The sequence below is a fragment of the Epinephelus fuscoguttatus genome, linkage group LG6, assembly GCF_011397635.1.
Source record: "Epinephelus fuscoguttatus linkage group LG6, E.fuscoguttatus.final_Chr_v1".
Taxonomy (NCBI): Eukaryota; Metazoa; Chordata; class Actinopteri; order Perciformes; family Serranidae; genus Epinephelus; species Epinephelus fuscoguttatus.
This window is the reverse complement of record NC_064757.1, coordinates 45,834,886-45,861,702: the sequence shown is the minus strand read 5'-3', so window position 1 is coordinate 45,861,702 and position 26,817 is coordinate 45,834,886. Positions and strand designations below refer to the sequence as shown.

At 42.7% G+C, this 26,817-nt stretch overlaps 1 protein-coding gene across 2 annotated transcripts in view; it reads right to left on the bottom strand.

Moving 5' to 3' along the window:
- Positions 1-26,817, bottom strand: part of adam9 (ADAM metallopeptidase domain 9) — a 55,565-nt gene that overhangs the window by 11,149 nt on the left and 17,599 nt on the right. For both annotated transcript variants that reach the window (XM_049577944.1, XM_049577945.1), the window contains exons 2-18: positions 26,092-26,192; positions 20,567-20,625; positions 17,322-17,400; positions 10,279-10,355; positions 8,113-8,320; positions 7,733-7,798; positions 6,727-6,798; positions 6,368-6,537; positions 6,188-6,269; positions 5,161-5,294; positions 4,826-4,997; positions 4,564-4,656; positions 3,778-3,882; positions 2,797-2,887; positions 1,129-1,234; positions 276-459; positions 106-186 (exon numbers count right to left, since the gene is read on the bottom strand). In XM_049577944.1, coding sequence (XP_049433901.1) covers positions 106-186; positions 276-459; positions 1,129-1,234; positions 2,797-2,887; positions 3,778-3,882; positions 4,564-4,656; positions 4,826-4,997; positions 5,161-5,294; positions 6,188-6,269; positions 6,368-6,537; positions 6,727-6,798; positions 7,733-7,798; positions 8,113-8,320; positions 10,279-10,355; positions 17,322-17,400; positions 20,567-20,625; positions 26,092-26,192 — 1,880 coding nt within the window. The remainder of the gene's footprint in view (positions 1-105; positions 187-275; positions 460-1,128; positions 1,235-2,796; positions 2,888-3,777; positions 3,883-4,563; positions 4,657-4,825; positions 4,998-5,160; positions 5,295-6,187; positions 6,270-6,367; positions 6,538-6,726; positions 6,799-7,732; positions 7,799-8,112; positions 8,321-10,278; positions 10,356-17,321; positions 17,401-20,566; positions 20,626-26,091; positions 26,193-26,817) is intronic.

The window sequence follows — 26,817 nt, the reverse complement described above, 5'->3', positions numbered from 1 at the left end:
CACCTGACAGACAGACAGACAGACAGACAGACAGACAGACAGGTTAGCGTGTCATACACCTGACAGACAGACAGACAGACAGACAGACAGGTGGATGTGTCTCACCCCATGTCCGTGACACTTTTTCTCCACGTCACAGTCGTAGTTCAGGATGTCGGCGCTGCGACACTCATAGTTGATACAGACCTGAACACCACAGAAAAAGAAACATCAACATCTCCTCCTCCTCCTCCTCCTCCTCTTTTCTCCTCTCTTCTCCTCCTCCTCCTCCTCACCTTGTTGTCTCCACACTTGCTCCCTTCGTTCACCATGCCGGGGTCGGGGACATCTGATCCCAGCATGAAGTCGACTCCGTAACATTTGGCTCCTCCGATCGGCGTGCTGATGATCGACGGCTCGATGCCGAACACCGTCTGCGCCTGAACGTTGGAGCACTGCAGCTTCCCGCACAGAGCGTTTCTATGGAGACAGAATCATGTGATCAAGAGACGTCATACAGACGTGGTCAGAAGGTGTGAGGCGTCTCTCAGGACAGAGTTCAGACTCTAACCCTAACCCTAATCTAAATGTTCACTTTCACTACTAAATATCATAACTTCATAGAGACATGACGACAACCTGCAGGACTGAAACTTTAACTGCTCCGATTCGCCGCCATCACTGCAGACTGACATGAAATGCATTCTGGGATACTCTGCAACACAAGCGAGCTCCTAAAGTATCCTCAACATGACGTTTCACAGGAAGAGATACAGACTGACGTGTGGAGACGTCTCGGGGGAATTTATACTTCTGCATCAAGTCAACACCGTACCCACGGCGTAGGCTCTGCATCGACATAGAGCCTATGCCGCAGACTGACGGACACCTCGCCAGAAATGTGTCACAGTGACGCAGACCTCCTGTCTGTCTCTGTAAGCTGAAACCATTTCCCTCAGTGGAAACAAAGCTTTGATTTACTTTAATTTCACAGATAAGAAACTCCACAGCACAAGTATAAGTGCTCACAACAGCGCAGGCTCTGTGCGTAGGGGCTGCCGCACAAGTATTAATCACTGACATCACTGCGACTGTAACAGGCGTGTGTGTGTGTGTGTGTGTGTGTGTGTGTGTGTGTGTGTGTGTTACCTGCTCTCACACTTCTTGTAGCCAAAGTTATGGTAGCCACAGTTGCCGAAGCGATCTCCTTTACTGTTGACGTCTTTAAAACAGATTTCAGGAGCTGCTTTCGCCTCTGAGGAAGAGGAGGAGGAGGAGGAGGAGGAGGGGTGAAGATAAGAGAGAAGACAGAGTGCTCTTTAATACAAGCGATACTGAAAATAGTTTTTATACTAACAGAGTTAAAACAACCTTTACCAATCACTAACTTAAAGCCCCGCTCCAGTGTTTTCTAACATTTTTATATTTCAGTTTCTTCTGACTAATTTCCTTCAACGTTGATCACCCAATCTGTTCACCAAATATTTATGACAAACAAATTAATTTTGTTATTAAAAGAACATACTTCCTTAAACAGACAGCCAAGAGTCAGACAGACAAGAGCAACAGCTACTTTGTGACTGCTGTTTTTCTTACGTTTGTACGACTGTGACATGTAACAGTTGTTTTTTGTTCTTATATCACTAAACGACAATCACAGCCCCATGGTTGTATGACTCCGCCCACCAGTCCACCTCGTGGTTGTATGACTCCGCCCACCAGTCAACTCTGTGGTTGTAGAGTCACCAATTCAGTATCTGACCAAATGTCTCCCCTTCTGTTCCTGAGATATGACGTTACGACATGATGATGTCACAGTCAACCAAACCTTTGACCTTTTGACCTTCATTATTTTATCCTGTTAGACATTTGTGTCAAGTTTTGTCAGAATCAGCGTATGAATTCTTCAGTTATGGACAAAAACATGTTTTGTGAGGTCACACTGACGTCTGACCTTTGACCACTGAAATCCAGTCAGTTCATTGTTGAGTCTAAGTGGACATTTGTGCCAAATTTAACGAAATTCCCTTCAAGTGTTCTTGAGATATCATGTTCAGCAGAATGAGACAGATGCAAGGTCACAGTAAACCTTGACCTTTGACCCTTGACCACCAAAATCTAATCAGTTCATCCTCGAGTGCGAGTGAACGTTTGTGCCAAATTTAAGGCCTTTTTGAGATGTTGCGTTCAAGAGAGTAAGATGATTGCAAGGTCACAGTAACCTTTGACCATCAAATACTGATCAGTTCCTTGCTGAATCCAAATGAACATTTGTGCTAACGCTGTGTTAGCAAGTAGCACACAGCTCCAGCTGTGGTGTGAGGCGGGGTGTGCGGCGGGGCTCTGCAGGTTGAGAAGCAACACAGGCCCGGGCAGCCTCATTTTCAGGAGAAGGAGGTGGAGAAAAATCCTCCTCTTCATCACGTGCCATCGCTATCCATGCTAACAACATCGACCTTGACGTGTATGCTGGAATGGCAAACTAGTTGCCATGGTAATTCTGACGGTTTACATCTGGCTCTTAACGACACCCCTGTGCTCTATTTGAGAAAAAACATTAAGTAACACTGTCTGGAGTCGGGCTGTGAATCTTCAAACATTATCTGTTCCTCTCAAATATTAAAAACATCACAAAATGTCAATAGATTATTTTTTAAATCCCAGTTTGCTCCTGAGCGCTGTCACTGACCTGAAACCTGTGAACAAGAAATGTAAGTGCTTTTCTTACAGAGAGTAACTGAGCGGCTCTTCATCATGTGTCAGAGTGAAACCTGAGTCAAACTGAACATGTACATAGAAACAGGAAGTAAGACGTACTGGGTCCAAATATGGTCTGACACTGTCCGTCATAGTGCTGACACTTCCCGTTGTAACAGTAGGCCTGCTGGTTCCTGCAGGGCTGCCCGTTCTGAAACACACACAGAAGGTTCATTTAGTTTTCCTCCAGACACATTTTAAACTCTGCTGCCGTTAACGTGTTGTTTAACGAGGCTTTCTCTCACAAAAAGTAAAAAAAGAACTTTGAAAAGGAGCCGGAAGAAAATCCGCTCTGCTGTGAGCGCTGCAGGTACAGTGCTGTGACAATTAAGACACGCACTGGAGCATAAATCACGATGCATCATCTGCTGTTCTCTCATTTTACCCAATCTTAACTGCTGTGTGGAGGTCTGAGCTAACACCTGTCAAAGCAATTTAAATACATGACCCATGTTACAAAAAAGTCATTAGGATTGTAATAATGTCGCACACAAGGAGAACACTGACACAGTGATTTAATGTACAAAGCAAGAAATAATCTACTTCTGGGCAACATTCAACAAATGTTTTGTGACAGGGAGGAAGATTTAATTAAAGAGGAAATTAAATCTAAAAACATTGTGTCTGTACAACCTGGAAAAGTCTGTGTTTGAACGTGTGGAGTGGATTAATGAATATCACAGACACTGAACAGTGTTTCACGTCTCCATCTGCTGGTGGCTCGTCATAATCACAGTCTGTGTGTGTAATATGATGCTGATTCACTACAGACGACACTTGATGATGATCACTGACATTAGGTGGGACAAAGTGGATATACATGGATATCAGTATCGCTGGGTTGACGGCGCTGGTGAAAGAGCAGCGTGCATCAAGATGGCTGCTGTTAGTGTTTGAGGAAATGTGGGAGAGATTCAGCCGAGCGTTTGAACCTCAGACAGACTCAGATGAAGAGTCTGTTTTTCGACCAGCAGACGGATCAGTGTAGTTAGCGTCTGTAGGCTAACTACCAGCTAACAGCTGGAACACCTGGAGGCTCACCTGGATGAAGACGTCGCTCTGACAGAGGGACGAGGAGCCGTTACAGTACTCAGGTAGATCACACTCATCTGTCCTCGCCCGACACACCGTCCCACCTGGTAGGTACTGAACACACACACATCATCATCATCATCATCATCATCATCATGGTGGTTATTTATTGAGGCTTCTGGGTGTTTTCAGGGTGTTTATAGATAAAATAATGATGTAGCCACCATGACGTCGCCCAGTTCAGCATTTTGGCCGTTACCATCTGATGTTTGGAGCCAGAGATGACCATATTTGGACAAGAGGGTGGAGATAACCCCAGCACGAGCTGCTAGCTTAGTTAGCACGCTGCATTTACAGCTGTGGTTAACTGTGATCATGCTAACACTGCAAAAAACAGGCTTAAAACCATTAAAGGCCCCGACACACCGAGCCGACTGTCGTCTGTCAGTCAGTGCTGGGCTGTTGATGAGCATCCGGTGTGTCCTGATTCAGCATTTTGAATCGGTGTCAGGCGACTGGGGAGCCCGTCAGCCAATGAAATCACTCTGACTGTCAGCTGAGCTCAGGTGAGGAGAAGAGAGGCCTCAGTGAGGAAACAATGAGCTAAAGGCCAAAACAAACTTGTTCCATGAGGTCAGATTATTGTTCTCTTTAGCAGAAATGTTTCCTGGTTGTTTGTGTTGCTGTTTACTGGTGCACAGTAAACATGCTGCATACTTACACCGTCACATATGTTGGTGAAACTTCAGGGCGGTATGAAGGTGTGAAAAATGACATAGTCTGTGTTGTGTTTACCTGACAGTTGTAGCAGCACTCTCCGTACGCACACTGAGCTCCAGACTTCAGTTTACAGGTCTTAAACTCACAGCACGGGTCCTTCTCACACTCCTGGAACACACACACACACACAGATATACAGATTTATTATGTGTTTCATACACAACTGAGCAACTTTCATAGGAGTGAACGAGGCCCTGCCTCCAACGCTGTGTCCAGGACGCTGTGTTTACCACGTGTCAGATACTGTTAAAGGGTTCATACAGAATAAAGCAGAGACCTTCTCTGTTCCACAGTCGCACTCCTCTCCCATGTCCACCAGTCTGTTCCCACAGTAGGGGGCGCTGTAGGCCTCATCAGGCCGGGGGACGTTCAGGAGACACGTCCCACCTGTCAGCAAGATCATCTTCTCAAAGTCATCAGCGCTACAGCTGCTGAAGTTTCTGGATCCTCTGCAGAGACCATGAGGAGGAGGAGGAGGAGGAGGAGGAGGACAGGATGAAATAGTTTCTTTCCTCATACACGTCGGCTCTGTTCACAGTGTACGTAAAAAGAGTACACATGCTGTATATAGATAAATGTGTGTGTGTGTGTGTGTGTGTGTGTGTGTCTTACGTGGCTCCAGAGTTCATGATGCAGGCGGAGGTGGGGCAGGTACAGGAGCGCCCGTCGTCGTGGTTCATCCCGAGGTTGTGACCGAGCTCATGAGCAACGATGGAGGCAAAGGAGGGGACGTTGTTATTGGTGAACTGAAGACAGACAGACAGACAGACAGACAGACAGACAGACAGCAGTGTTACACAGAGCTCATGGTCCCTCCTCTTCCTCAGAGTCCGAACAAATGTGAACACAAACATTTTTAGATCCAGTGTTCCCTCCACTTCCTGATGACATCATTATCTTTGATGTCCATTCACAATGAACGTCCTACAATCTGATCGATCAGTTCTTCAGTATCAAAGTTATTAAGTGATATTAGTCTGTATTCTGAGTACACTGCAGACAGGAGCTGCTGACGGCTTAATTTATACCTCTGCATCGATTGATCGAAACTTTACAGCACTTCACAGAAACTCCACCGCCTAGTGTTCTGGAGGTGTAACTGCAGAGTGACACCAACACACCACCACAAGTATAAATGCTCTCAACAACGTAGGCTACGACGTAGAGGTGACGCACAAGTATAAATCCACCTAAATTTCACGTACTTTAAATGGAAACAATCTGACTAAACGTAAACCAGTATCAGCCAGAACTAGAATTAGAAGTGTACGTTTGTGCCAAATTTAAAGAAATTCCCTCAAAGTTCCCTTGACATATCGTATTCATGACAATGAGACAGAAGAGGTCACAGCGACCTTGACCTTAGACCTATGACCACCAACATTTAATCTGTTCATCACTGATTCCAAGTGGACGTTTGTGCCAAATTTGAAGAAATTCCTTCCATGTGTTCTTGAGATATCGCATTGACGAGACAAACATCCTGAAAACATTAAAACCTCGGGTCATGGCCATCGTCGGTGCAGCAGCCTCTGAAGTTTAAATTTACCAACTTTTCTGTATGCTTTGAACGCAGCATTAGTTTGTGAAGAGACAGACAGGTGATTCGGCCAATAAGAAGGAGGTAAAAGCTGCATACCGCGTTGATCCCGCCCCCGTGGCTCCTGGAGCAGACGGTGGAGACGAAGGCCATTCCTGCTGTTCCACCAAAACCCTTCTTCCTGCAATGACATCATCATCATCAGCATCGTCATCATCACTGACCACACGTGTTTCAGTGTGTGTGTGTGTGTGTGTGTGTGTGTGTGTGTGTACTGACAGGATGAGCTGTGCGGAGTCGTGGCGGCGGCGGGGGACCAGCTCCTTCTCTCTCCACTGGGTGAAGCGACTCAGCACCTCTCCGGCTCCTCCGTCTGTGCTGATCAGGTTCTGCTGAGTCCAGATCTCCAGACCGACCAGGACCACCCGCACATTCAGCTGTATGTAGATCTATACACACACACACACACACACACACACACATACACACAATCAACAACCTCACACAGGTAAACACACCAAGGTGTGCAGGGACTCATGCTCTGTACGTGACAAGTTTCAGGTACTTATTCTATATTTACATAATTTTACTGAAGGAACATTTTTATTGTGTGTGTGTGTGTGTGTGTATTTACTCACACTGTCTATAAAGTTGGCCAGATGAACCATCTCTTCTCTCACTGCTGTCTCGTTCTTGTTCATATAATTATACTGAAGAAAGATAGAAATAAAAACCCTGAGACAAAACATCAGGTACACAACACAGACACTTTTCCCCCTCAGTGTTTCGGTGGGATTCGTGACATCATCATGACATCATCATCGTTGTTGAACATTGTAAAGTGAAGGCTTCAAAGGGCTCTTAATGTGCACAATATGTTTTGGGACAATGTTTCAAATACTTCACAGTAAATTGTGATAAATTTTGACTGTTTTCTGAGTGTTTTCCTTTTTTAGACTGGACGACTAGTCTTAATTAGAATTTTCAAGTTTTTCAAAGGCTGCTGCTGACAGGTGGAATAACAGCCGTTTAAAAGTGGAGGCTGGCTGTTAGTTTAGAAAATGCTTGTATGAGTGCAGCACAATTTATTCTTATATTAGTATCACAGTCAACCATGAACGTTTAATTGTGGGGAGCCAAAATTGTGATCAGAATTAATATATGATTAGTTGTGCAGCCTCAGTTTGAGTGTACACTGTAGTTCTAGAGGCTTTCGTGTTTAAAAATCTGGTCATATAATAAAAAAGTGAGGTCTTTACTGACGACCGCTTGGCTGTTTAAAAATGGCAGGTTAATGCAGGATGTCCTGTGTCCCCAAGATTCTCTTTGACCAATCAGTGTTGTGCAGTGTTGTAACTCAACCTTCTAATATCTGCTCAGCACCCTTGAAACCTCAACACTACACAAACATTTGACAACGGACACTGTATTTATTTATCTATCAGAGTGACTTGGAAAGAGAGCCCGTCTCTAATACAAGCCTGCTTCAAATAAACTCATGGTGCCCCTCTATTAGATCATTTACATTTATCTGAAACATGTGACGGAGATTACAAAGAACTTGTTGGACTGTTCCTTTAACAATGTATGAGCAGTTGTGTTTAACTGTGTGTGTGTGTGTGTGTGGGTGTGTGTGTGTGTTACCCGGTCATTGTCGACCACCAGCAGCAGCTCCACGTAGTGGGTCTGATGAAGAATAGCTCGTTTCATCTGCATACACAAACAGAAATACACAACTGATTCAAAGAATAACTGTAAGCTAACGATGCTAAACAAGTACGGCCTGAAATTAACCCAACAGCGCCCCCTTTCGGAAAAAGTCCTCCCCTCAACAGAAACATGCTTTAAGTTGATGATTTTTATTTTATTTATAAGAGACCAAGTTGAATGATGGAGTCAGGGAACCAGTAGAAAGGACGGTCCTCACTTCATAGCTACCTTTAACAGACCTCACGTTGTTGCCCGTACAGGAATCTGTGTGTGTGTGTGTGTGTGTGTGTGTGTGTGTGTGTGTGTGAACGCACCCTGCTGTGCTGCCTGTGGTGGATTTCCTCTGGTTTGTACTGAGCATGCTCTGTGGCATTGCTGTCGTGGTCATGCTCGTCATCATGTGGCGTGCCACACCCCCGGGGCTGTGATGTCACATCCTGCAGGCGGTACACCAGGTGCTGGTCAGGGGTGGAGTCTGACGGTTCAATGCCGTAACTGTCGTCATTGAGATGCAACACTCCTCTGAAGGAAAGAGAGACGAAGGGATTATAGCGTTGTTTTGTTTTTTTCAGTCAGAGTGAGACATCGTTTAAAAACAGAGATGCAGGTTGAAAATCGTTTTTTATCCAGATGTTTAAAAAAGAGGATTCAAGTGTTTGTTTAATGACCTTTTTAGTTTTTCAAAGAATCATGTAAAGTTGAGTCTTCAACGTTTTTCAGGCCGAGGACCTTTTGGCTGAAGGACAGATGGAGCAGCGACACCTGACTACATATATCCACCTTATTCCTGGGGGCGCCGCTGTAGATGTGATTATGTGCACTACTGTGGGTGAGATAGTGGAAGTAGCAGTAAGCTAGTCAGTCACAGAGGATTATCAACAGCGGCGGTTCTTTAAAAAATTGTTAAGCGATATCAATCCTGTACTCGTACTTTATATCACTGTGACTGAAGTCTGCTGCTAAATTCAGCTTCAAGTTTCACTCAGAACAGTTTTAATAAATCAGAAGTTACAAAAACGTGTAAACTGCGTGGTTAATGCGGACGAGCGGTGGATTAGCTGGAAACATCACATTTATTCACTTTACATGGAGCTACAGTTAATACTGAGTTATGTCTTAGTGTCAGAGATCATTAATCATCTTTAGAAGGAGCAGATGCTACCTTAAGCTGCTCGCAACATGTTAAAGTTAATAATATTTGAATGGAGCAAGGCAAGCTAATTGTTAGCATGCTAATTGTTAGCGTGCTAATTGTTAGCGTGCGCAGTTGCTTTGAGATGGCTGTCAGAGATGGCAGAGGTATGATCACATGATCCACTTAGAGCTGTAACAGGTGGTGTGTTCCACGTTTTATTTCCCTCTTGCAAAGAAGAACAGAGTTCTGTAAACAAACTGTAAACAAACTGTTACCATTGGAAATCGCAGATTTTGGTTCAACACTGAAAGCTGTACCCGTAATTCACACAAGCGATCATGGGGGCAGGAATAAGGTGGATAGAATTAAATTAAACTGCATCGCACAGTAAACTGTTTGATGTCTGTGAGTCAGATCAGTGATTTGGATGAACTGGCCCTTTAACGTTCAGCTCAAACCTCCAGTGGTGTTGATAAAGTGTGTGTGTGTGTGTGTGTGTGTGTGTGTGAGACTCCCACCATATTAATTACTGAGAAATCACACAGACTGAGACAGCAGGGTGGACTTCACACACACACACACACACACACACACACACACACACACAGAGCCATCTGTGAGGAGAATATAAATAGGAAACTAACTTTGTCCTTGACAGAGGGAGGGAGTGTGTACAGTTTGTAAAGTGTGTGTGTGTGTACTTGTACATGCCACATAGTGAGGACTACAAACATATTTTAGCAACGAAGTGGGGACATTTGTTCTTTGATGTTTAACTTTGGTTGTATCACAGATTTGCTCATAAAACTGACGGTTCCTACAGGTCACACAGGTGCCATCAGTGAATCATCACCATTGGCTGAAAGGTGAGTGGGCGGAGACAACTCCACTGTCAATAAAGGTTTTAGAATAAATGAATAAATGACTTCATTTCAAATTTCGAATTAAAAAAAAAAATCTGTCCCGACCACTTTCTCACATTTCTTCTTTTAACTCAAATATTTTTCATTAAATTCCCAAATTTATCTTTTATCTCTTTTCAGATTTGTCTCTGTTTTGTATGAAAACAAACGGCCTCTCTTTGGGTTCGGACACAACAAGCTTAATTAGATTAAACCTAAATAATAACTGACACATTTATCAATATAGAAAATAACTGTTTATGTTTCAGTTAAAGTAAAATACACAGAAAAAGTACGAGCAAAAATTTAAGTTTTGTGCTGAAACAGTCGCAGGTTAAAGAATCTTTTCTGTAGATTAAAAACAAACACATACACAAGCAGTCATCAATACCGTGTGTGTGTGTGTGTGTGTGTGTGTGTGTGTGTGTGAGTGTGTGTGTTACCTGAGGCCGTTGCAGACGCTCATAGCGACAGCAGAACCCTCCATGTCCTGAACGAAGCCCTGATAGTGACAGTGGTCCTGCAGTGACACAGAGACATGACACAGTGTGACTGTACAGACACACCAGCAGGGGGCGCACATCAGCTTCACACCAGCTTCACACCAGCTTCACACCAGCTTCAGCTGTTACACTGACAGCAGCAGGTAAAAACAGGTGAAGGAGGCAACAGAAGAAGAAATGTCAAATGTTTAAAGGTTAACGGAGAACATGACATCAGCGTGTGTGTGTGTGTGTGTGTGTGTGTGTGTGTGACACTGTAACACACACTGATGTCAGTGTGAGGAGGTATCAGAGTCAGTGATGCTCCATACAGAGAGCTGTCAGTAACAGGGACGATGTCGTCAGCAGCTTCTCTTAATGAACAGGAACATCTGAACACAGGTGCAGGAGACACACGTGAGGCTGAACACATGTCAGACACATTAAATGAACTAACAAATGAAGTGGTGACCAGAAACTGATGTTGTGTGTCTGCGTTCATGTGTGACATCAGATATCTGGAGACATGGAGCAGCTGAACTCAAAGATGACAATGAGAGGAACCTAAGCGTCCAGTTATTGTTTGGTTTCAGCTCCAGTGTCTGAACTCCACTCACTGTCCTCATTTACTGACACAATGACAGGTTGACAGGAAAATAAATAATAATAAATCCACATCTTAAATAACAGAAACCACCACTGGATTTTAATCCAATTATTAATGATTAAATCAAAATATATTTTCCACATTGTTAATGTGATCACTCGTGCTGCACCAGATATTTACACAATGTATTTATTGCATATTCTTTTAAATATCAGTGCTTCGTTTTAGATAATATTTAAACTCTTTTTAAATCTGTAATAACTGTTAAATAATTTCTACTCTTTTAATTTCAAACAAGATCAATCAAGTACAATTAATTATCATAAAGCTCATTAATTAATTAATTTACTCATTCAATCAATCAGATGCTTCCATAATTAATCATAAATCATGACTTCATGGCCTTTGAAATATAATTTACGCAGTCAAGACAATAAATCAGTAAATGAAAAAACAAACATCTTATAATCAGCTCAGATAATCAGATTACTCTCGTTACTAAATCATGTGAATGAAATCAAATTCCCGCCTCGACACACAGCGGCGTCTTAAACTGATGAATGAATGAATTTATTTTGAATCAAAATAAAACAAACGAGACAAAGATAACAGTGTCTGAAAAGGAGCAGGTGGAAGTTAACCCATGTGTCCCTGCACCAAACAAATTCCCAAATTTATTTACAACTAATATAAAACTATTCACAGTCTGTTTCGCCCCAAATTAAATAAAAACGTAATGAACCCAGTTCTTATTCACACTAGTGTCAAACATATTCAGACATACACACCAATGGCGACTCTGAGCAGGACACACCTGCTCGCTGACACTGATCTCATCTACTGCACCAGATGTTCAGGTCGCCACACCTGTTCAATTCATCGGCTCACCACGCCCTTTTCTTTTTACATATTATTCCACATGTCATTCATTACAAAGGATGAAAAATAAAATAACAGTCTTTTAATTTATGCCTTAGCGATGATGTCATGAGTCCTATCTGAGGACCTGAGTGAAAACAGCCTACAACGATGTTCTGAGTAATCAGCTGACTGCAAATACACACACTTCCTGTGTGGCTCCCAGAGGAGCTCATAAAGCACTTCCTGTGTGTGCATTTGTAGAAATGCTGAGTGAGTTCAGAGGAACTTCATATTTGTCACTTTTCTTCCCAGAAGTAGTTTCTCAAGATCTTGCTCAACTTTAACGTCGTTAATACTAATGTTTTCCAGTATTTCTGAAGAAAGGCTGCAAAGAGTCGCCAGAGATGTAACATGAGAGCAAAGAGATGCCAAACTACTGCAAAAAGCTGCAAGCTACAGAGGCATGCAACACGACGACACAAAGAGACGCAAAGTAACTGCAAAGAGGCACAAAAGGACCAAAGAGAGACGCAGAACAACAATAAGATGCAAAATGGCTTCACAGACATTCAGAACTACTGCAAAGAGATGCCACAAGGAGGCACATAGCAACTGCAAAGATTCACAAATTGACCACAAAGAGACACAACACGACTTCAAAAAGACACAAAGCCACCGCAAAGAGACCTAAAACAACTGCAAAAACAGAAATCATCCACAAAGAAACTAAAGAAAAGAGATGAAAAGCGACCACAAAGAGACACTACCTGACTGTACAAAGACACAAAGCCACAGCAAAGAGACTCAAAATGACCGCAAAGAGACACAACTGAACTGCAAAGAGACACTACCTGACTGTATAAAGACACAAAGCCACAGCAAAGAGACACAAAATGACCGCAAAGAGACACAACTGAACTGCAAAGAGACACAACCTGACTGTATAAAGACACAAAGCCACAGCAAGAGACACAAAATGACCGCAAAGAGACACAACTGAACTGCAAAGAGACACAACCTGACTGTATAAAGACACAAAGCCACAGCAAGAGACACAAAATGACCGCAAAGAGACACAACTGAACTGCAAAGAGACACAACTGAACTGCAAAGAGACACAACATGACTTCAAAAAGACACAAAGCCACTGCAAAGAGACTCAAAATGACCGCGCAGAGGTGCCAAATGACCACAAAGAGACACAAAGCAGCAGCAAAGATTCACAAACTGACCACAAAGAGACACAACCTGACTTTAAAGAGCCACAAAACGACTACAAAGAGACACAACCCTAACCCAAAAAACAGAAATCATCCACGGAGACTCAAAACCAATGAAAAGAGATGAAAAGCGTGCCTGCAAAACAAAGTGACAGACTGACCACAAAGAGACACAAAGCGCCTGCAAAAAGACGCATAACTACAAAGAGGCGTAAAGGCGTGGAGGGACTTTACATGTCCATGTCCAGGGGCCTGTTGTCTCAGAAACCGTCCAGTTATTCATGGATAATATTTCATTATTAGAATATTTGAAATAGTTTATTTGGCGTCTCTTTGTGACACTGAACAAACAGTGTGAGGATTAATAACGTCAGATCATAAATCATGAAGTCCATGTTAATGAAAAGTGTCTTCACACATTAAAGAAGCTCACTTTAGAAACATGAACGAAGGAAACTGTGACACAGACTCACCACAGACTGTCAGCTCCACATATCTGACCTTAAATATGACAAACATTAAACACAGTGTGTGTCAATCAGCTGACAGGTTATTAGTTTGTGTTTTGTTCCCTGACTGTAGTCTTGCAGGCAGAGCCTCAGCGCAGGCAACATAACTCTGGAGTCTGAACAAATATAAAACCCTGTGTTCATGTTAAACTCTACTGTTACATGATGTTATTGTGTCATTACTGCAGCTGTTCCATGTGTGTCACTGTCAGTGGAGTTCATTACAAAACATCACATGTTATTAGCTAAGTAACTAAGTACATTTACTCAAGTACTGTGCTTCAGTACAAGGTGCTCTGAGCTACTCGTATTTTACTTGAGTATTTCCACTTTGTGCTGCTTTCTCCTTCCACCACATCTAAAATTAAAACACAGCTCAGTATTGATCTGACAGCTTTATTTACTGGACAGAGTAGTGACCTCTCACTAAAATGTGTACTCAATGTTTTTGTGCTCATCTGAATTAAATGCTCAAACAACAACAACAACAACAAAAGTTATGTTAAACTGACATAAACCCGTCAGAAGAGGGTCATGTGACACATTTATTTTGTGTCTGCTGAACTCAAAACTTTTGTGTAACTGTGTTAAACTGAAGTCAAAGTTTTGAGTGAAGCTGTTTCCAAACAAAATCATTATTTAAAGGAAACTTTCAAGAAATTATCTGAGAATAATTCTACTTAAACAAAACTTCATTTATTTATTTACGACCAAATATCCTCAGAGCTGAAGACGTCCCATCAGCCTCAGCTGGACTCTGTGCTCACTGATAATTAGCCACATGCTAACATGCTACATGGTGAACATTCTAACTGCTAGACATCAGCCTGTTAGCATGCTGCTGTTAGCATTTAGCTGAGTCTCAGCGCAGCGTCACAGAGCTGCCGGCCTGTATCGTTCTGTACACGGTGATGAGGATCTGACTGACGCAGAGTTTACAGAGTCCAGAGGCTGTAAATCATTCATGTGTCATCAGATATCACAGAGAGAGAGGGAAAACCTCCGAGCGACGAGTGCAGTAGGTCAGCACACAGGAAATATCAATACACACACACACACACACACACACTGAGAGGCAAGGGAAGTCCCATCATGCCTCTCTTTCTGGGAAAACTCTTATTTCAATAAACCAACCAGCTTCAGACACACGGAGCAGCTCACAGGCAGAGTTTAGTCTCAGACGTTTGGTTTGTGTCATGTCGATGCTTTTTGCTCCATTAGGACGCCATCATGAGGCGCACTGCACTGCCAGGCAACCAGCCCATCACCTCCTCACCCTAACCTTCCTGTGTGATCAATCTATCCTGCAGTAATCAGTGTGTAGCTGCTGCCATGTTGAGGCAGAGGGTGCTGTCTGTAGCTCTGGTTGAGGGTGAGAGGCTGTCAGCAGATAAACAGAGATCTGTGTGGGTACATGAGACCCTAAAAAAGAGGCTGGATCATGGGGAGTACCACCAGTTGGTCCAGGAGCTTCTCCTCCATCATGGACGTTTACAGTACTGCACTTATCTGCTGTTTTCTATTCAGATGGTGCTAACTGTGCTTTGTAAAGTCGTATAGCTCTGGGTATCCAGCAACCACTACCACCAGTTTCTCCTGGAGCTCAGAGCGCAGAAACACGAGGTGCACAGCAACACAAAAACAGCGAGTAAAAAGCTTCATTCTCATTAAAAACTGTTGGAAAAAGACGCCTCCAGCTGCTGAAACACTTCCTGTGTGATCAGGGGCATTAAAGTTATTTTAATTAGTGCAGAAAGGATCCGTCTGTGAGTCGATTTGATCTTTGGACAAATGGAGAGACATCTGAAGACGGCACTCTGGAATCTTTTTAACTGTCTCCTCACATTTCACAAACTAAAACAATGAGTCAGTTGTTGCTGCATGACCAACTGCACCTCAGCTGGGCTGGTAATTTGTTTGTGACACTAGATTATAATGCAACATATAAAAGGTTCTGCATTATGGGGCGTCGGTGGCTTAGTGGTGGAGCAGGCGCCCCATGTACAAGGCTGTTGCCACAGTGGTCCGAGTCCAGCCTGTGGCCCTTTGCTGCATGTCATCCCCCCTTCTCTCTCCCCCCTTTCATGCTTACCTGTCCTGTCCATTAAAGGTAAAATGTCCAAAAAAAATCATTAAAAAAAAAAAAAAAAAAAAAGGTTCTGCATTATTATCTCAACTTGTGTCTGTTTCTTGCAGACGATCAAAATCCAGTTTTCACACCTTTATTTGGAGGTATGGGGCTGACGTGGTGCACACTCTCCCAGGTCTGGTGTCTGCACAATCAAACTGTCATGTGTTGTTTTCTGTGTCGCTCTACTGATCCACTGTGACAGGGGAAGACTGACGTGACGTGACTGACGGCGATCATCCTTCATTTATTGAGGTGCTGCAAACACTGATGTTCAGGCAAGGTCGCACAGCAATCATTAGACACGTCCACAGAACTAAGGTTTGTTAATGAATGCACACAGACGTGTTCAAGTTCAGATCCACACGTGTTAAACCTGGTTTTGATGTGTGGGGAGGTGCTCATATGTGCAGCTCTGTCGTATGACTTCATATGTGATGTAAACTGCTGCCATATCAAAGCACTGCTTTAAATCACATACATTCTGTTATAGATTTACTAAACAGATCTTTACAGTTTGGTCTTTGACTGAGAGGTCGGGGCTGAAAATGTCCGACACACACGTCTGAACGAAGCTTTCATCAAATCAAAATATAGATCAGTGAGGGCTGCAGGTGTTCAGCTGCCTGCAGGAGGAACACAGTTCTTTGTATGTTGGTTCAGGCCGGTGGAGTGAGGCAGGTGAACACCACGTCATGCTGGCGTTCAGGGAGGACGAGCTTAATCAAGTGCAGGAACAAGTGATTTTTTTTGGCGGCGCTGAGTAACGTCATGCTGTGCCAGTTTGTGTTTCCATTATCAGTTAAGACGCACCGTACAACGCTGAGCTTCACCAGAGATGGACCTACTCTGGACTAAGTCCAAAAGCTGGGCCCCCATGACCCCCCATCTCCCTCTGAAACGAGCCTGTGTGATGTGAGACTCTCCTCCTGTCTGTCTGCAGGAGACCAGAGAGACAGGTGTCTTCAACAGTCTCTGTGTGTTCAGCTCTCAGGACGTCTGTAGCTTCTGACTGAAGCTCTGTGGTTTGGAGTTTAGCTTCTCTCCTGCGTCCTGTTTTCACTTCACACATCTGATTTATTTTACTGTTTATGTTCACTCTCAGCCGGAAACTCAACATGTCCTTATTCTGCTGCTTCACAATAAAAGTTTTTATGTAACAAAATAAGGTGGGACTTTTATTGTTTTAATGTGTTTCAGACCTGCTGGGTTAAAGGCAGCTGGTGGTCAAAGCTCATTAACGTGTCGAGCATTTAAAGTGTAGTCGTGAAGGTTTCAACATTTCATCTGTGCCGAGCGTCAATGGTCTGTTCGCTGCTCTCACTGTGGGATTATTTTCATTGTTTGCTTGTTTTTGTGTTTTTGTGTTTCTCCTCTGGGAGGTGAGCTGGGAGGAGGCGCTGCCCTCCAGGACGACGAGTTTCCTCTTCTGTATTTTTGTGTTTGTTTCACATTCCAGCTTCCACCAGGTCCCACCTCGCTGAGTTGAATTCCTTATGCTTCCTTCCTCTGTTGTTCCTGCCTCAGTCCTTTTCACTGACTCATCCTCGTCTGCTGAGCACAGCTTCCTGTTGAGGTTCATTATCTGAAGCTCTGACTGGTCTCATCAAAGGTCACTGACGCGTCCTGACACACCCAGTGTGTGTGTGTGTGTGTGTGCGTGTGTGTGTGTGTGTTACCTGTACAGGTGGTGTGGATGTGATGAGTGATCCGTTCTGACTGTATGTGAACACAGTGAAGTCTGCAGGAAGCAGCAGTCTGAAAACAACAACATCAACTTCATTTATTTATTTATTTATAACACACAGCCCAAAGTGCTTCACACAGCAACACTGAGACAACACAGACAACAAATAAATAACCACAAAAATAAACAACAACATTTAAAATCTGCAAAACTAAAAAAACAAAAAACAAATGACAGTAAAAAAAAAAGAGAGAATAAAATAAAAACACAACGGGGATAAAAAATAATGTAAAAACCAAAGATTAAAAATTAAAGCTGTGACGTTTCACTTTCAGTAAATAATATAGATTTTAAGGTTATAAAATATTGTATAAATAATCTTGTATTAGATTATATGTCATTTGATAAATAATAAACAACTAAAAAATAAAAATTATTAAAAGCTTTATTACAATAACTGAACAACATTCTGAGCTGAATTTAAATAATGTTTTAATGTTCACAAATTCAGATCCATGAAAATTTATCTTTCAGAATTTTGGAGGAAAAAAAAATCAGGTAGCTAAAATTTGTTCGGTCGAATTCAGACACAGAAATTCAAGTCAATCAATTTCAATTTTATCTTATTATTTTTTTCTAAATTTTCATTTTAAAATCATTTTTTACACATATATTTTTTTAATTTTCCATTTTCTTTATTTTATTCATTTTTCTTTAATTTGATTAATTTCACAAAATTTAACACTTTTTTCCATTTTATTTATTTTTTTTATTTTGTTGCTGATCTGTTGTTTTTTATTTGTTTTTTTAATTCTGAAACTTGAATTTCTGGATTTGAATTTGTGAACACTGAAAAAAAAATCAAATTCAGCTTTTGAAATTGCAAATCAATAAAATTAAAAATTAAAAAAAAAATAAATGCTGTGAATTCAGCAGTATTTAAATATTACATCATATTTCGTGGTTGTTCAAATTAAAATATTCACTTTTCAATTCAATTTCTCAAAATGGCTACCACTGTCGAGCCCTGCTTTTAGTAACTCGTCTCCAGGGACCTCAACTTGTTGCACGTCAACCTCATTTCCTGTCTGTAACTGATCCTACAAAATAAAGGCCACAATAAAAGCTCCAAAAACGAGGCTGTTGACACAAAGTGTAGTGAACGAGCTGAGCTGAGCCAATCGTCATGACAACAAACCATCTGGGAAATAATGTGAGGAAACATTTTGGATTAAAAACCACAGACAGAAAAACAAAGGTGAAGCTGACGGTGGTAAAGTATCGTCACCATGACAACAGATCTAAAGTCACCTGTCACAGAAAAACAATCGTATTTAAAGATTTCACAGCGTGTGTGTTGTGTTTGATGCGTCTGAATGATTTCACTGCTGATTCTGATTCTGATTTGAGTTTGAGTTGATTTCACCGTCGACCAGCTGCAGGAGTCAGCGGGGAAGAGTAGAGCTCACTCTATTCCTCCTCTTCTTTCTTTTTATTGTTGAGTTCTGTGTTTCTGTATCGTACGTTTGTTTCTGTCCGTTGTTTTCTACGCTGTATATCTTAATCTATCTGTTGTTTAAAGAAGTAGAAACCTGTAAATGTTTTGACCTGATGAAGGTCTTTAGTCTTCATGTCTGTGCCGACCGTCGTCCCTCAGATGAACGTCGTCGCACTGTTTTCACACAGCTTCCTGATTTCACTGAAGTTTATCAGAGTTTGTTTCACAGCAGAGATACTGAGGAGGAGATCTGACGAGTATCAGTCACGCTGATGAAAACACAGTCGGAGGGTTGATTTATCTGTTTTTATTGTTTCCTGCTGACATCATTAACAGATGGAGCTGATTGGCCGATCAGAGGTGTGTGATATGATGTCATCAGACTAGATGATAAAGTGACCCAGGTCAAACTGCACACTGAGATTAGATTAAGTGAGTCAGTGATATAAAGAACAAACAACATGATCTTTGTGCCTCCGTCGTTTTCTCCTTATGTCTTTAATTTATTCTTTTTTTTACACATTTTGTTGATTTTCTGCCTTTTATTATATACTGTCATTTTTTCTATTTTATTGTTTTTTTTACACATCATGTCACTTTTCTAACTTTCAATTTCACGAAGCTCTTCGTCAGTGTATTCTGGCTCAAATAAATAAGGGCGGCCATCAAACTCTGCAAAATCAAATTCCTCCTCCACAAAGTCGAAGTCTGGCAAAAAGTCAGCCATTATTCTATAAATCTTTCATAAAATAAATGAATGAACTTTTCAGGCTACTGTCCGGTTCTGCCTTCCGGCTGTTGCTGCTTGTTATCGCGAGATTTCGGCCGCGCTTTCCACATCGAGAGGTGATGGCCGCCCTTATTTATTTGAGCCAGAATACACTGACGAATAGCTTCGTGAAGTTGAAGAACGGAGGAGGAGAGAGAGAGAGAGAGGCGCAACAGGTAGAGGACGAGAGAGGAGGAATGGCTGCTGCAAGGCTGCGTAGCTCTGGAGATTGGTGGTGTACCTGTGGATGCTGTGCCCCAGTGCCCACAGAAGAGGAATGCCTCTGTTGCAAGGAATGGGACCGGTTGCAGCCTTAGCTAAATGGTAAACAACAAACATGGCAGCACACCGGTAAGGTAAGACAACACGTTTACATGTCGTTTTCTATATGTTCTCTGACATTTATCCTAACGATATGAGGCGGTCTTTGTGGAAAAAAAGCTTGTTTAGTGGACTAACTTTGCACTTGAAGTATGCCTTGTATCTAGGCTAACGGCTAACATGCTAACTACTATTTTTATGTCACTAGTCACTTGAAACAAATTTAGGACGATAGGAGACAGGTTGAAATAAACCGAAATTTCCCTTTAACATTTCTTCAATTTTCTCTTTTATTCATTTTTTAGATTTTATTCTTTTTTGTTGCTTTCCTTTGTTTTATTTATTTTTCACATTTTGTCAATTTTCTCTATTTTATTCAGCTTTTTTACACATTTTTCAAATTTATTCATTTTTCTATTTTATTGCTTTTATTTCACAGCGATTTTCTAGTTTCTGATTTTCTTTTATTAAACATTTTGTCATTTTTTATTTTATTACTTTTTAATTTTACTTTTTTCTTTATTCTATTCATTTTTTTCACATTTTGTCCATTTTCTTTATTTTATTACTTTTCTAACAGTTTTATTTATATCAACTACAGAACTACAGCACACCAACACAGCATCATAAATATCAAATCCAGACTTACTCATTTCTCTCCAGATGAACAACGTGATCGTTTCCGCCCACACTGATGATGTAAGAGACCTGAAGAGACACAGAGACGAGCTGTTAGTTTGATCAACACGCTGATAAACAATAATAATCACAGGTGCCTCTGTTTAATCATCAATACACACACACCCATCTCCATCAGTGAGCACCAGGTCATATTTACCCCCAACACACACACACACACACACACACACACACACACAGTGGACCATCACAAAGGAAGTGAAAGCAGCAGAGAAACTTATGATAAAAAACCTGACTACAAGTCACTGTCAGTGGTGATTTTTGTTAAAAGAAATCGGCCATTTTAAAAATATTTTTTCTGACATTTTATCATCATTTTTCAGACAACTTAATTATATTTTTTACACATTTTATAAACTTTTTTTTGGACTTTTTTTAATATAATTTTTGGACATATTTTTAACATTTTTCGGACATTTCAAATATATTATTAAATGAGATTATAACGTGCCCCTCTATGCTGAGCGTCACAGTAATAACCGTGCAGCATCACTCAGTGTGTGAAGCTGTTGTATGGTACGTCGTAGCCTGTGATTCAGTTGGTGCTGTCATCGTACAGCCTGCAGACATCAAACCTGTGACACAGTGTCGCTGCACTGTAACACTGATGAAACCTCTCAGTCTGTCGGAGGCCTTCAACACAGCTGTCAGTTTCACAAGACGCTCACATTAGTTTCAGTGGACGGACAGACACTGACTCTGTTTCTGATGTTCTGTTTTACTGTTCAGTGTGTCTTCCTGTCTGTGGTTAACAAGGACACACGTGTTAACCAAAGAACAAAACAGTCTAATCTGTGTCTGTTAGAGGGAAACAAATGATAGCACTATCGTGGACAAATGTAAACACACAGAGCGCAGGAACAACTCTGACTCTGTGTTCAACTATAGAAACAGATGACGTGTGAATCCTGTCTGCCCTTTATTCTACTGACCACAGCCCAAAGACACGATATTACATGTTCAAACTGATAAACTTTACTGTGTGTTGTAAAACTCCACTCGCTGTGCAGCAGGTTCTAATGAAGTCAGACCGGAGCACGTTCACCGCCGTGTGACATCATCACCTTTTCTTTAACAACACACAGCGAGTGTCTGGGAGCTGAGGACTCACTGTTGGAGTTCTGAAGGTGAAATATTTTTCTCAAGATTCACAAACAGCTCCCCAAAAAAATCTGTAAGATATAAAGACTGTCTGTGAGGAAGAATCTGAACTGATGAGAGGAAGAGCAGTGTGTGACGATGTCTGGTTTACTTCACACTGACTTCCTGTAGAGACGAAGGACGTACGATCAACACATCACAAGATTAAGATTAGGAGATTCTCATATCTGATGTGACTCCGCCCACAGACACCAGGATCAGATGATTGACAGCAGCTGTCAGAGACGTGATTGGTCAGGAGTGTGAGGTCACGGTTCACACACACACAGGTGAGATCTGTGTTTTATGTTCAGGTGTGAACAGGAAGCTGCAGAGAGAAGCTGAAAGTCCCAAAAAACGAAAGAAAAACTCAGCTCAAGGTCACCTGAGCGTCTGACTCACCTGGCAGATATCTGCCTCTGTGTGTGTGTGTGTGTGTGTGTGTGTGTGTGTGTGTGTGTGTGTGTTTGCTGCAGGTCTCAGCAGGTATGTCATTACTGCGGAGGTGAACACACACAGACAGCTGGTGTGTGTGTGTGTGTGTGTGTGTGTGTGTGTGTGTGTGTGTGTGTGTGTGTGTGTGAGGTGAATGAGGACAGGAAGTCAGCGGTGGACTCACCCAGCTGCCAACAACAGCTCCTCTGCTCTGAACACAGCAGGGGTCAAAGGTCAGCAGGAGCAGACACACCACCTCTGCCAACACTCACCATGAAAACAAACATTCACTCCTCAGGCTCTCATCACAACCAGCCCAACTTTATTCATACAGCTGCTCTCATACAAACACACAGCCCCAAATTATTTCTCACCACACCCCGTCAGTCTAACAGTCGACCAAATGTTAGTCGACCAGCTGAGCTGACACCGCACGGCGCCACACCGAGCCGTAATCAGGCTGAAATCATGTGGTGTGAAGCCAACACACGCTGAAGCATCAAGTTTGGCTGAACATCAGCATGTTAACACCGTCAGTGTGACAGTGTGGAGACGAGCCTGATGAGCTGACGTGTCCTGAAAAGGCCACCGTACAGATTTAACTGATATCATGATTTTACCTTGTAAAACTGAGATGAATTTATAACATGACATTTCAGACTGTTCTCACAATTTTGTTGTATGTTTTCCTACAAAAAGCAAAGCACCCAAATTCGTACATATCTCACATATTTTGAATGGTTGTGATCACGTGACCAACGAGCTGACGGCAGTAAACAAGGACGCAGCTCTGAGCGACTCTGAGGCCTCATTTACACCGCAAGCGTTGCATTCGCGTAACGGTCCACAAGCGTAGCGGCAGCACGCGTGTATTCACACCAAAACTGAAACTAGACGCGTCGCCAAGCGGCCGCTGCTGTCCTGTCAAAATACAAACCACACCTGAACAGTTGGTGATGGTAGTGCACCGTGTTTGCAAATCTCCAATAAACCCCAAAGAAGAAGAAGAAGAAGTGAGTTTGGACCCAAAGCCCAGGGTGGACAGGTTCATGCACCAGTGATTATTCCAACACTTGGAGAATTAATATTTAGCACTACAAATGGGTCAGTCGTCTTTGTCTGCTTTGTATCACTACTAAGCATGACGTTGCGTGTGTTGTGACCTCTCGGCCATGATAGATGTCGATTCTTTGTTGAATACCGCGACCATTCGTCCACGACTCGCGCAAAAAATCGGCGTCTCTTCTATTTTCGAGCTTGCTCGCAAAAGCAGCACGACTCGAGCAGCGCGTAGAACAGATGCAGTGTGAATGCTCTAACCTGTTAACACGCTCGCCGAAATGAAAACAAGAGTAAACAGAGACTGTTCGTGAGCGCTACGCAAACACAGCGCTTACGGTGTAAATGAGGCCTGAGGAGGCAGGTTGGGGCGGGGGATGGGTCACACACTTTCCCTGGACTCACCTGTTTGGATCTGTGTGAAGTCTGGGTCATTTTAAGGTGCGTCCTCAACATGTTTCTTTTCCTAAACCTCTGTAACTTTACGTTCATTACGTATCTGTACGTTAAGGATGTGACGAGGACATCAAACAAACTGTTCTGTGAGAATATGTTGATTTATTTATAATGATTGTACAGCAGATTTGTGACGTGTGTGTTGAACCTACAGTATTTTAAAGATACACTGTTTTATCTAAAGACCAATCTGACAATATCTATGTCACATGTTGGTGTTCATGTGAACTCTGAGCAGCAGTCTGTGTTCTCCTGCAGGCAGAGCAGTGGGTGGTGACATGTTACAGATACCAACATAGTGACATCACATAGGGACATAATGAGGGTTACTATGGTGGATCAACACTGCTGACAGTACATCACACTGTACAGAGTTTATCATCATCTGCACGGTCACATGTCAGACTGTTCACAAACTGACAGAGACAAGATATCAAACTATTTCAGCCTGACGTATAAAGACTGGAGTCAGGTGGAGACAGACAGGAAAGCTCCGGGCCAAGAAATAATCCAACACATGTTGTTTCTACCTGAGATATGTCACGTTCCTCTTCGCTAACTTCTCACTACACCAACATCAGTCTGAAAAACACATGCACGCAGGCTCAAACTCAACCTGTTCCTTCAGGAGATGCAGAGACTTAACCAGGGTCGGAAATTAGCACCAGCCAGCTGCTGGTAAAATACACATGTGGCTGCTGGAGACAAAACCCAAAGGTAATCTCTTGAGTGTTTGACAGATGTTAGAATCCACCAGCCTAAGTGACAGCTGGACAAAAAATTTCGTTTCCAACCCCGACTTAAACCAACTGTGAAAAGTAGAAATAACACGTGTAATTTATGAGTAAATGAAAAAAAAAAGTTAGCCGCTAGTCACGAGGCTAATTTATACAGTGTAAACACGTTTAAAGGGATAGTGCACCCAAAAATGAAAATTCAGCCATTATCTACTCACCCATATGCCGAGGGAGGCTCAGGTGAAGTTTTAGAGTCCTTGGATCACTACGGACGAGCAGTATGGAGATATTTTGTGGTTTCAATGATGTGTTTTTGGACGTTTGAATCTGGGGCGCCGTCAGCCTCCATTAGGTGGAGTTGTGTTGCTACCTCCTCTCCCCTTGGATCTCTGCAAGTGATGTGAGGACTCTAAAACTTCACCTGAGCCTCCCTCGGCATATGGGTGAGTAGATAATGGCTGAATTTACATTTTTGGGTGCACTATCCCTTTAAGGATGAATAAACAGTTAATTAAAGCTGCAGAAGGAGTTTAAGTGTTTTTAGACTCTTCAGATATTTTTTGTTTCCTGCAGAGAACAAAAACACATCAAACAGCAGGAGAGAAAAACATGGCTGCAGGCTGAACACACACACACACACACACACACACACACACACACACACACACACACGCCCTGCCATCATACTTTCACACACCGTCACTCGCTCCAAGCATGCTCACATTTCACCAGAGTGTGTTACTGTGTGTTTTAAGGTGGCGCTGGGACGTGAGCTGTGCACAGAGCTGAGCAGAGCAGCTTCAGCTCCACCTTTATCAGCTGGGTCATCGTTACGAGTCTGAAACATGTTCTGTGGAACCATTCTTCACTGCTGCAGCTCTATCGGGGACTCTTTCAGCTGCGCACACACCCACTGTGAACTCAGCCCACTCTGCTGATACTGTGACACACACACACACACACACACACACAGATGTTTACTGACTGTTTCTTGGATCAGATCAGACGTGTATGTGAGAGCTCAACACAGAGCGAACACAGAAAATGTCTTTCTTCACTGATCTGACGACACGTCGCTGCAGAAACAACCAAACACAGAGACACGCTGCAGGAGGAGAGGCAGGTGTTAGCGCTGCGTTCACTATCTGAAACCTTTAAAGTTATAATCTGTAACTTCTGCAAGATAAAATGTCAAAAACGACGAGACCTATGTCATATACTTTGTTAAGTGATCAAAAATGTTCCTAACAGTCTTCTGCCCCAGATAAACGTGTCATTTTAATCAAGCAAATTGTGTATGAAAAAAAAAAAACATTGGCGCAAATTTCCAAATTGGCGTCATCTGGATGAACCAATCACACGTTGGGAAACTAAAATGTTCATGTATTGCCTGAAAACTATTAAAACTTAATGATGTAATTAAAAAAACAGTTTGTGATGTTTTGGTGAAAGTGAAGACAGATGGGCTGCTGACACAGTGAGGCTGAATGAGGTCACACAGACAGGAAGTGGATCTGACTGGTCAGCTGTTCCTGCGCTGACGCTGTGTTTCCGGAAGGTCAGAGGTCAAACAGCTTCCACAGAGATGAAACACAGACCAGAGGAGCAGAGGGAAACTACAAACACCACAGCAGGAGAAGCTCAGTACCTGATTGGGGGGTCTTCCGTCCACGTCCCGCCTCAGCCGGCCCCCTATTGGTCGAGGGACAGTCAGCTGATAGGAGGAGAGGTGTTCGGTCTGCGGAGAGTCTGCGGAGGAAACAGGCGGTCAGTCAACAGCTGAGGAGGGAACATGGAAACTAATCTGACGGCTGAGCACAAAACAATCAGCTGTCAGACAAACACAAGGCAGGAACACAAACTTCTGAGTGTGTAGAAGTGTGTGTGCGTTAATGTAACATGGGAACACGGAACATGGGAACACGGAACATGGGAACAGTCAGTCAAAGTAGAAACACCTCAGACTCCTCCTACACTGCAGAACTTTCTCACTGTGTTCAAGAGGACATGAGTAACCTTTCTAACACTGATCCTTCCAAAAATCACACGTCCTGAGGAAGCTCTCCGCCCCTGAGGTCTGCGCTCAGATCAGGTCTCACACCTCTCTACCAATCAGGAGGCTTGCTCAGCGGTAACCATGACAACAGTACTGGTGGTGAAGTCAAACATGTTTGTTAGCAATAAAAAGTTTAATGGACGGATGAAAAACCTTCACTCCCTGCAGGAGGCTGAATCATTTATGAGTTTCTAAATGCATTTATCAGACCTCCATTATCTCTCTCACACACACACACACACACACACACACACACACACACAGGACTACTCCTCTGCTCCTGGATCGGGTTTCACCTCGTGCAGCTGCAGGTAAAGG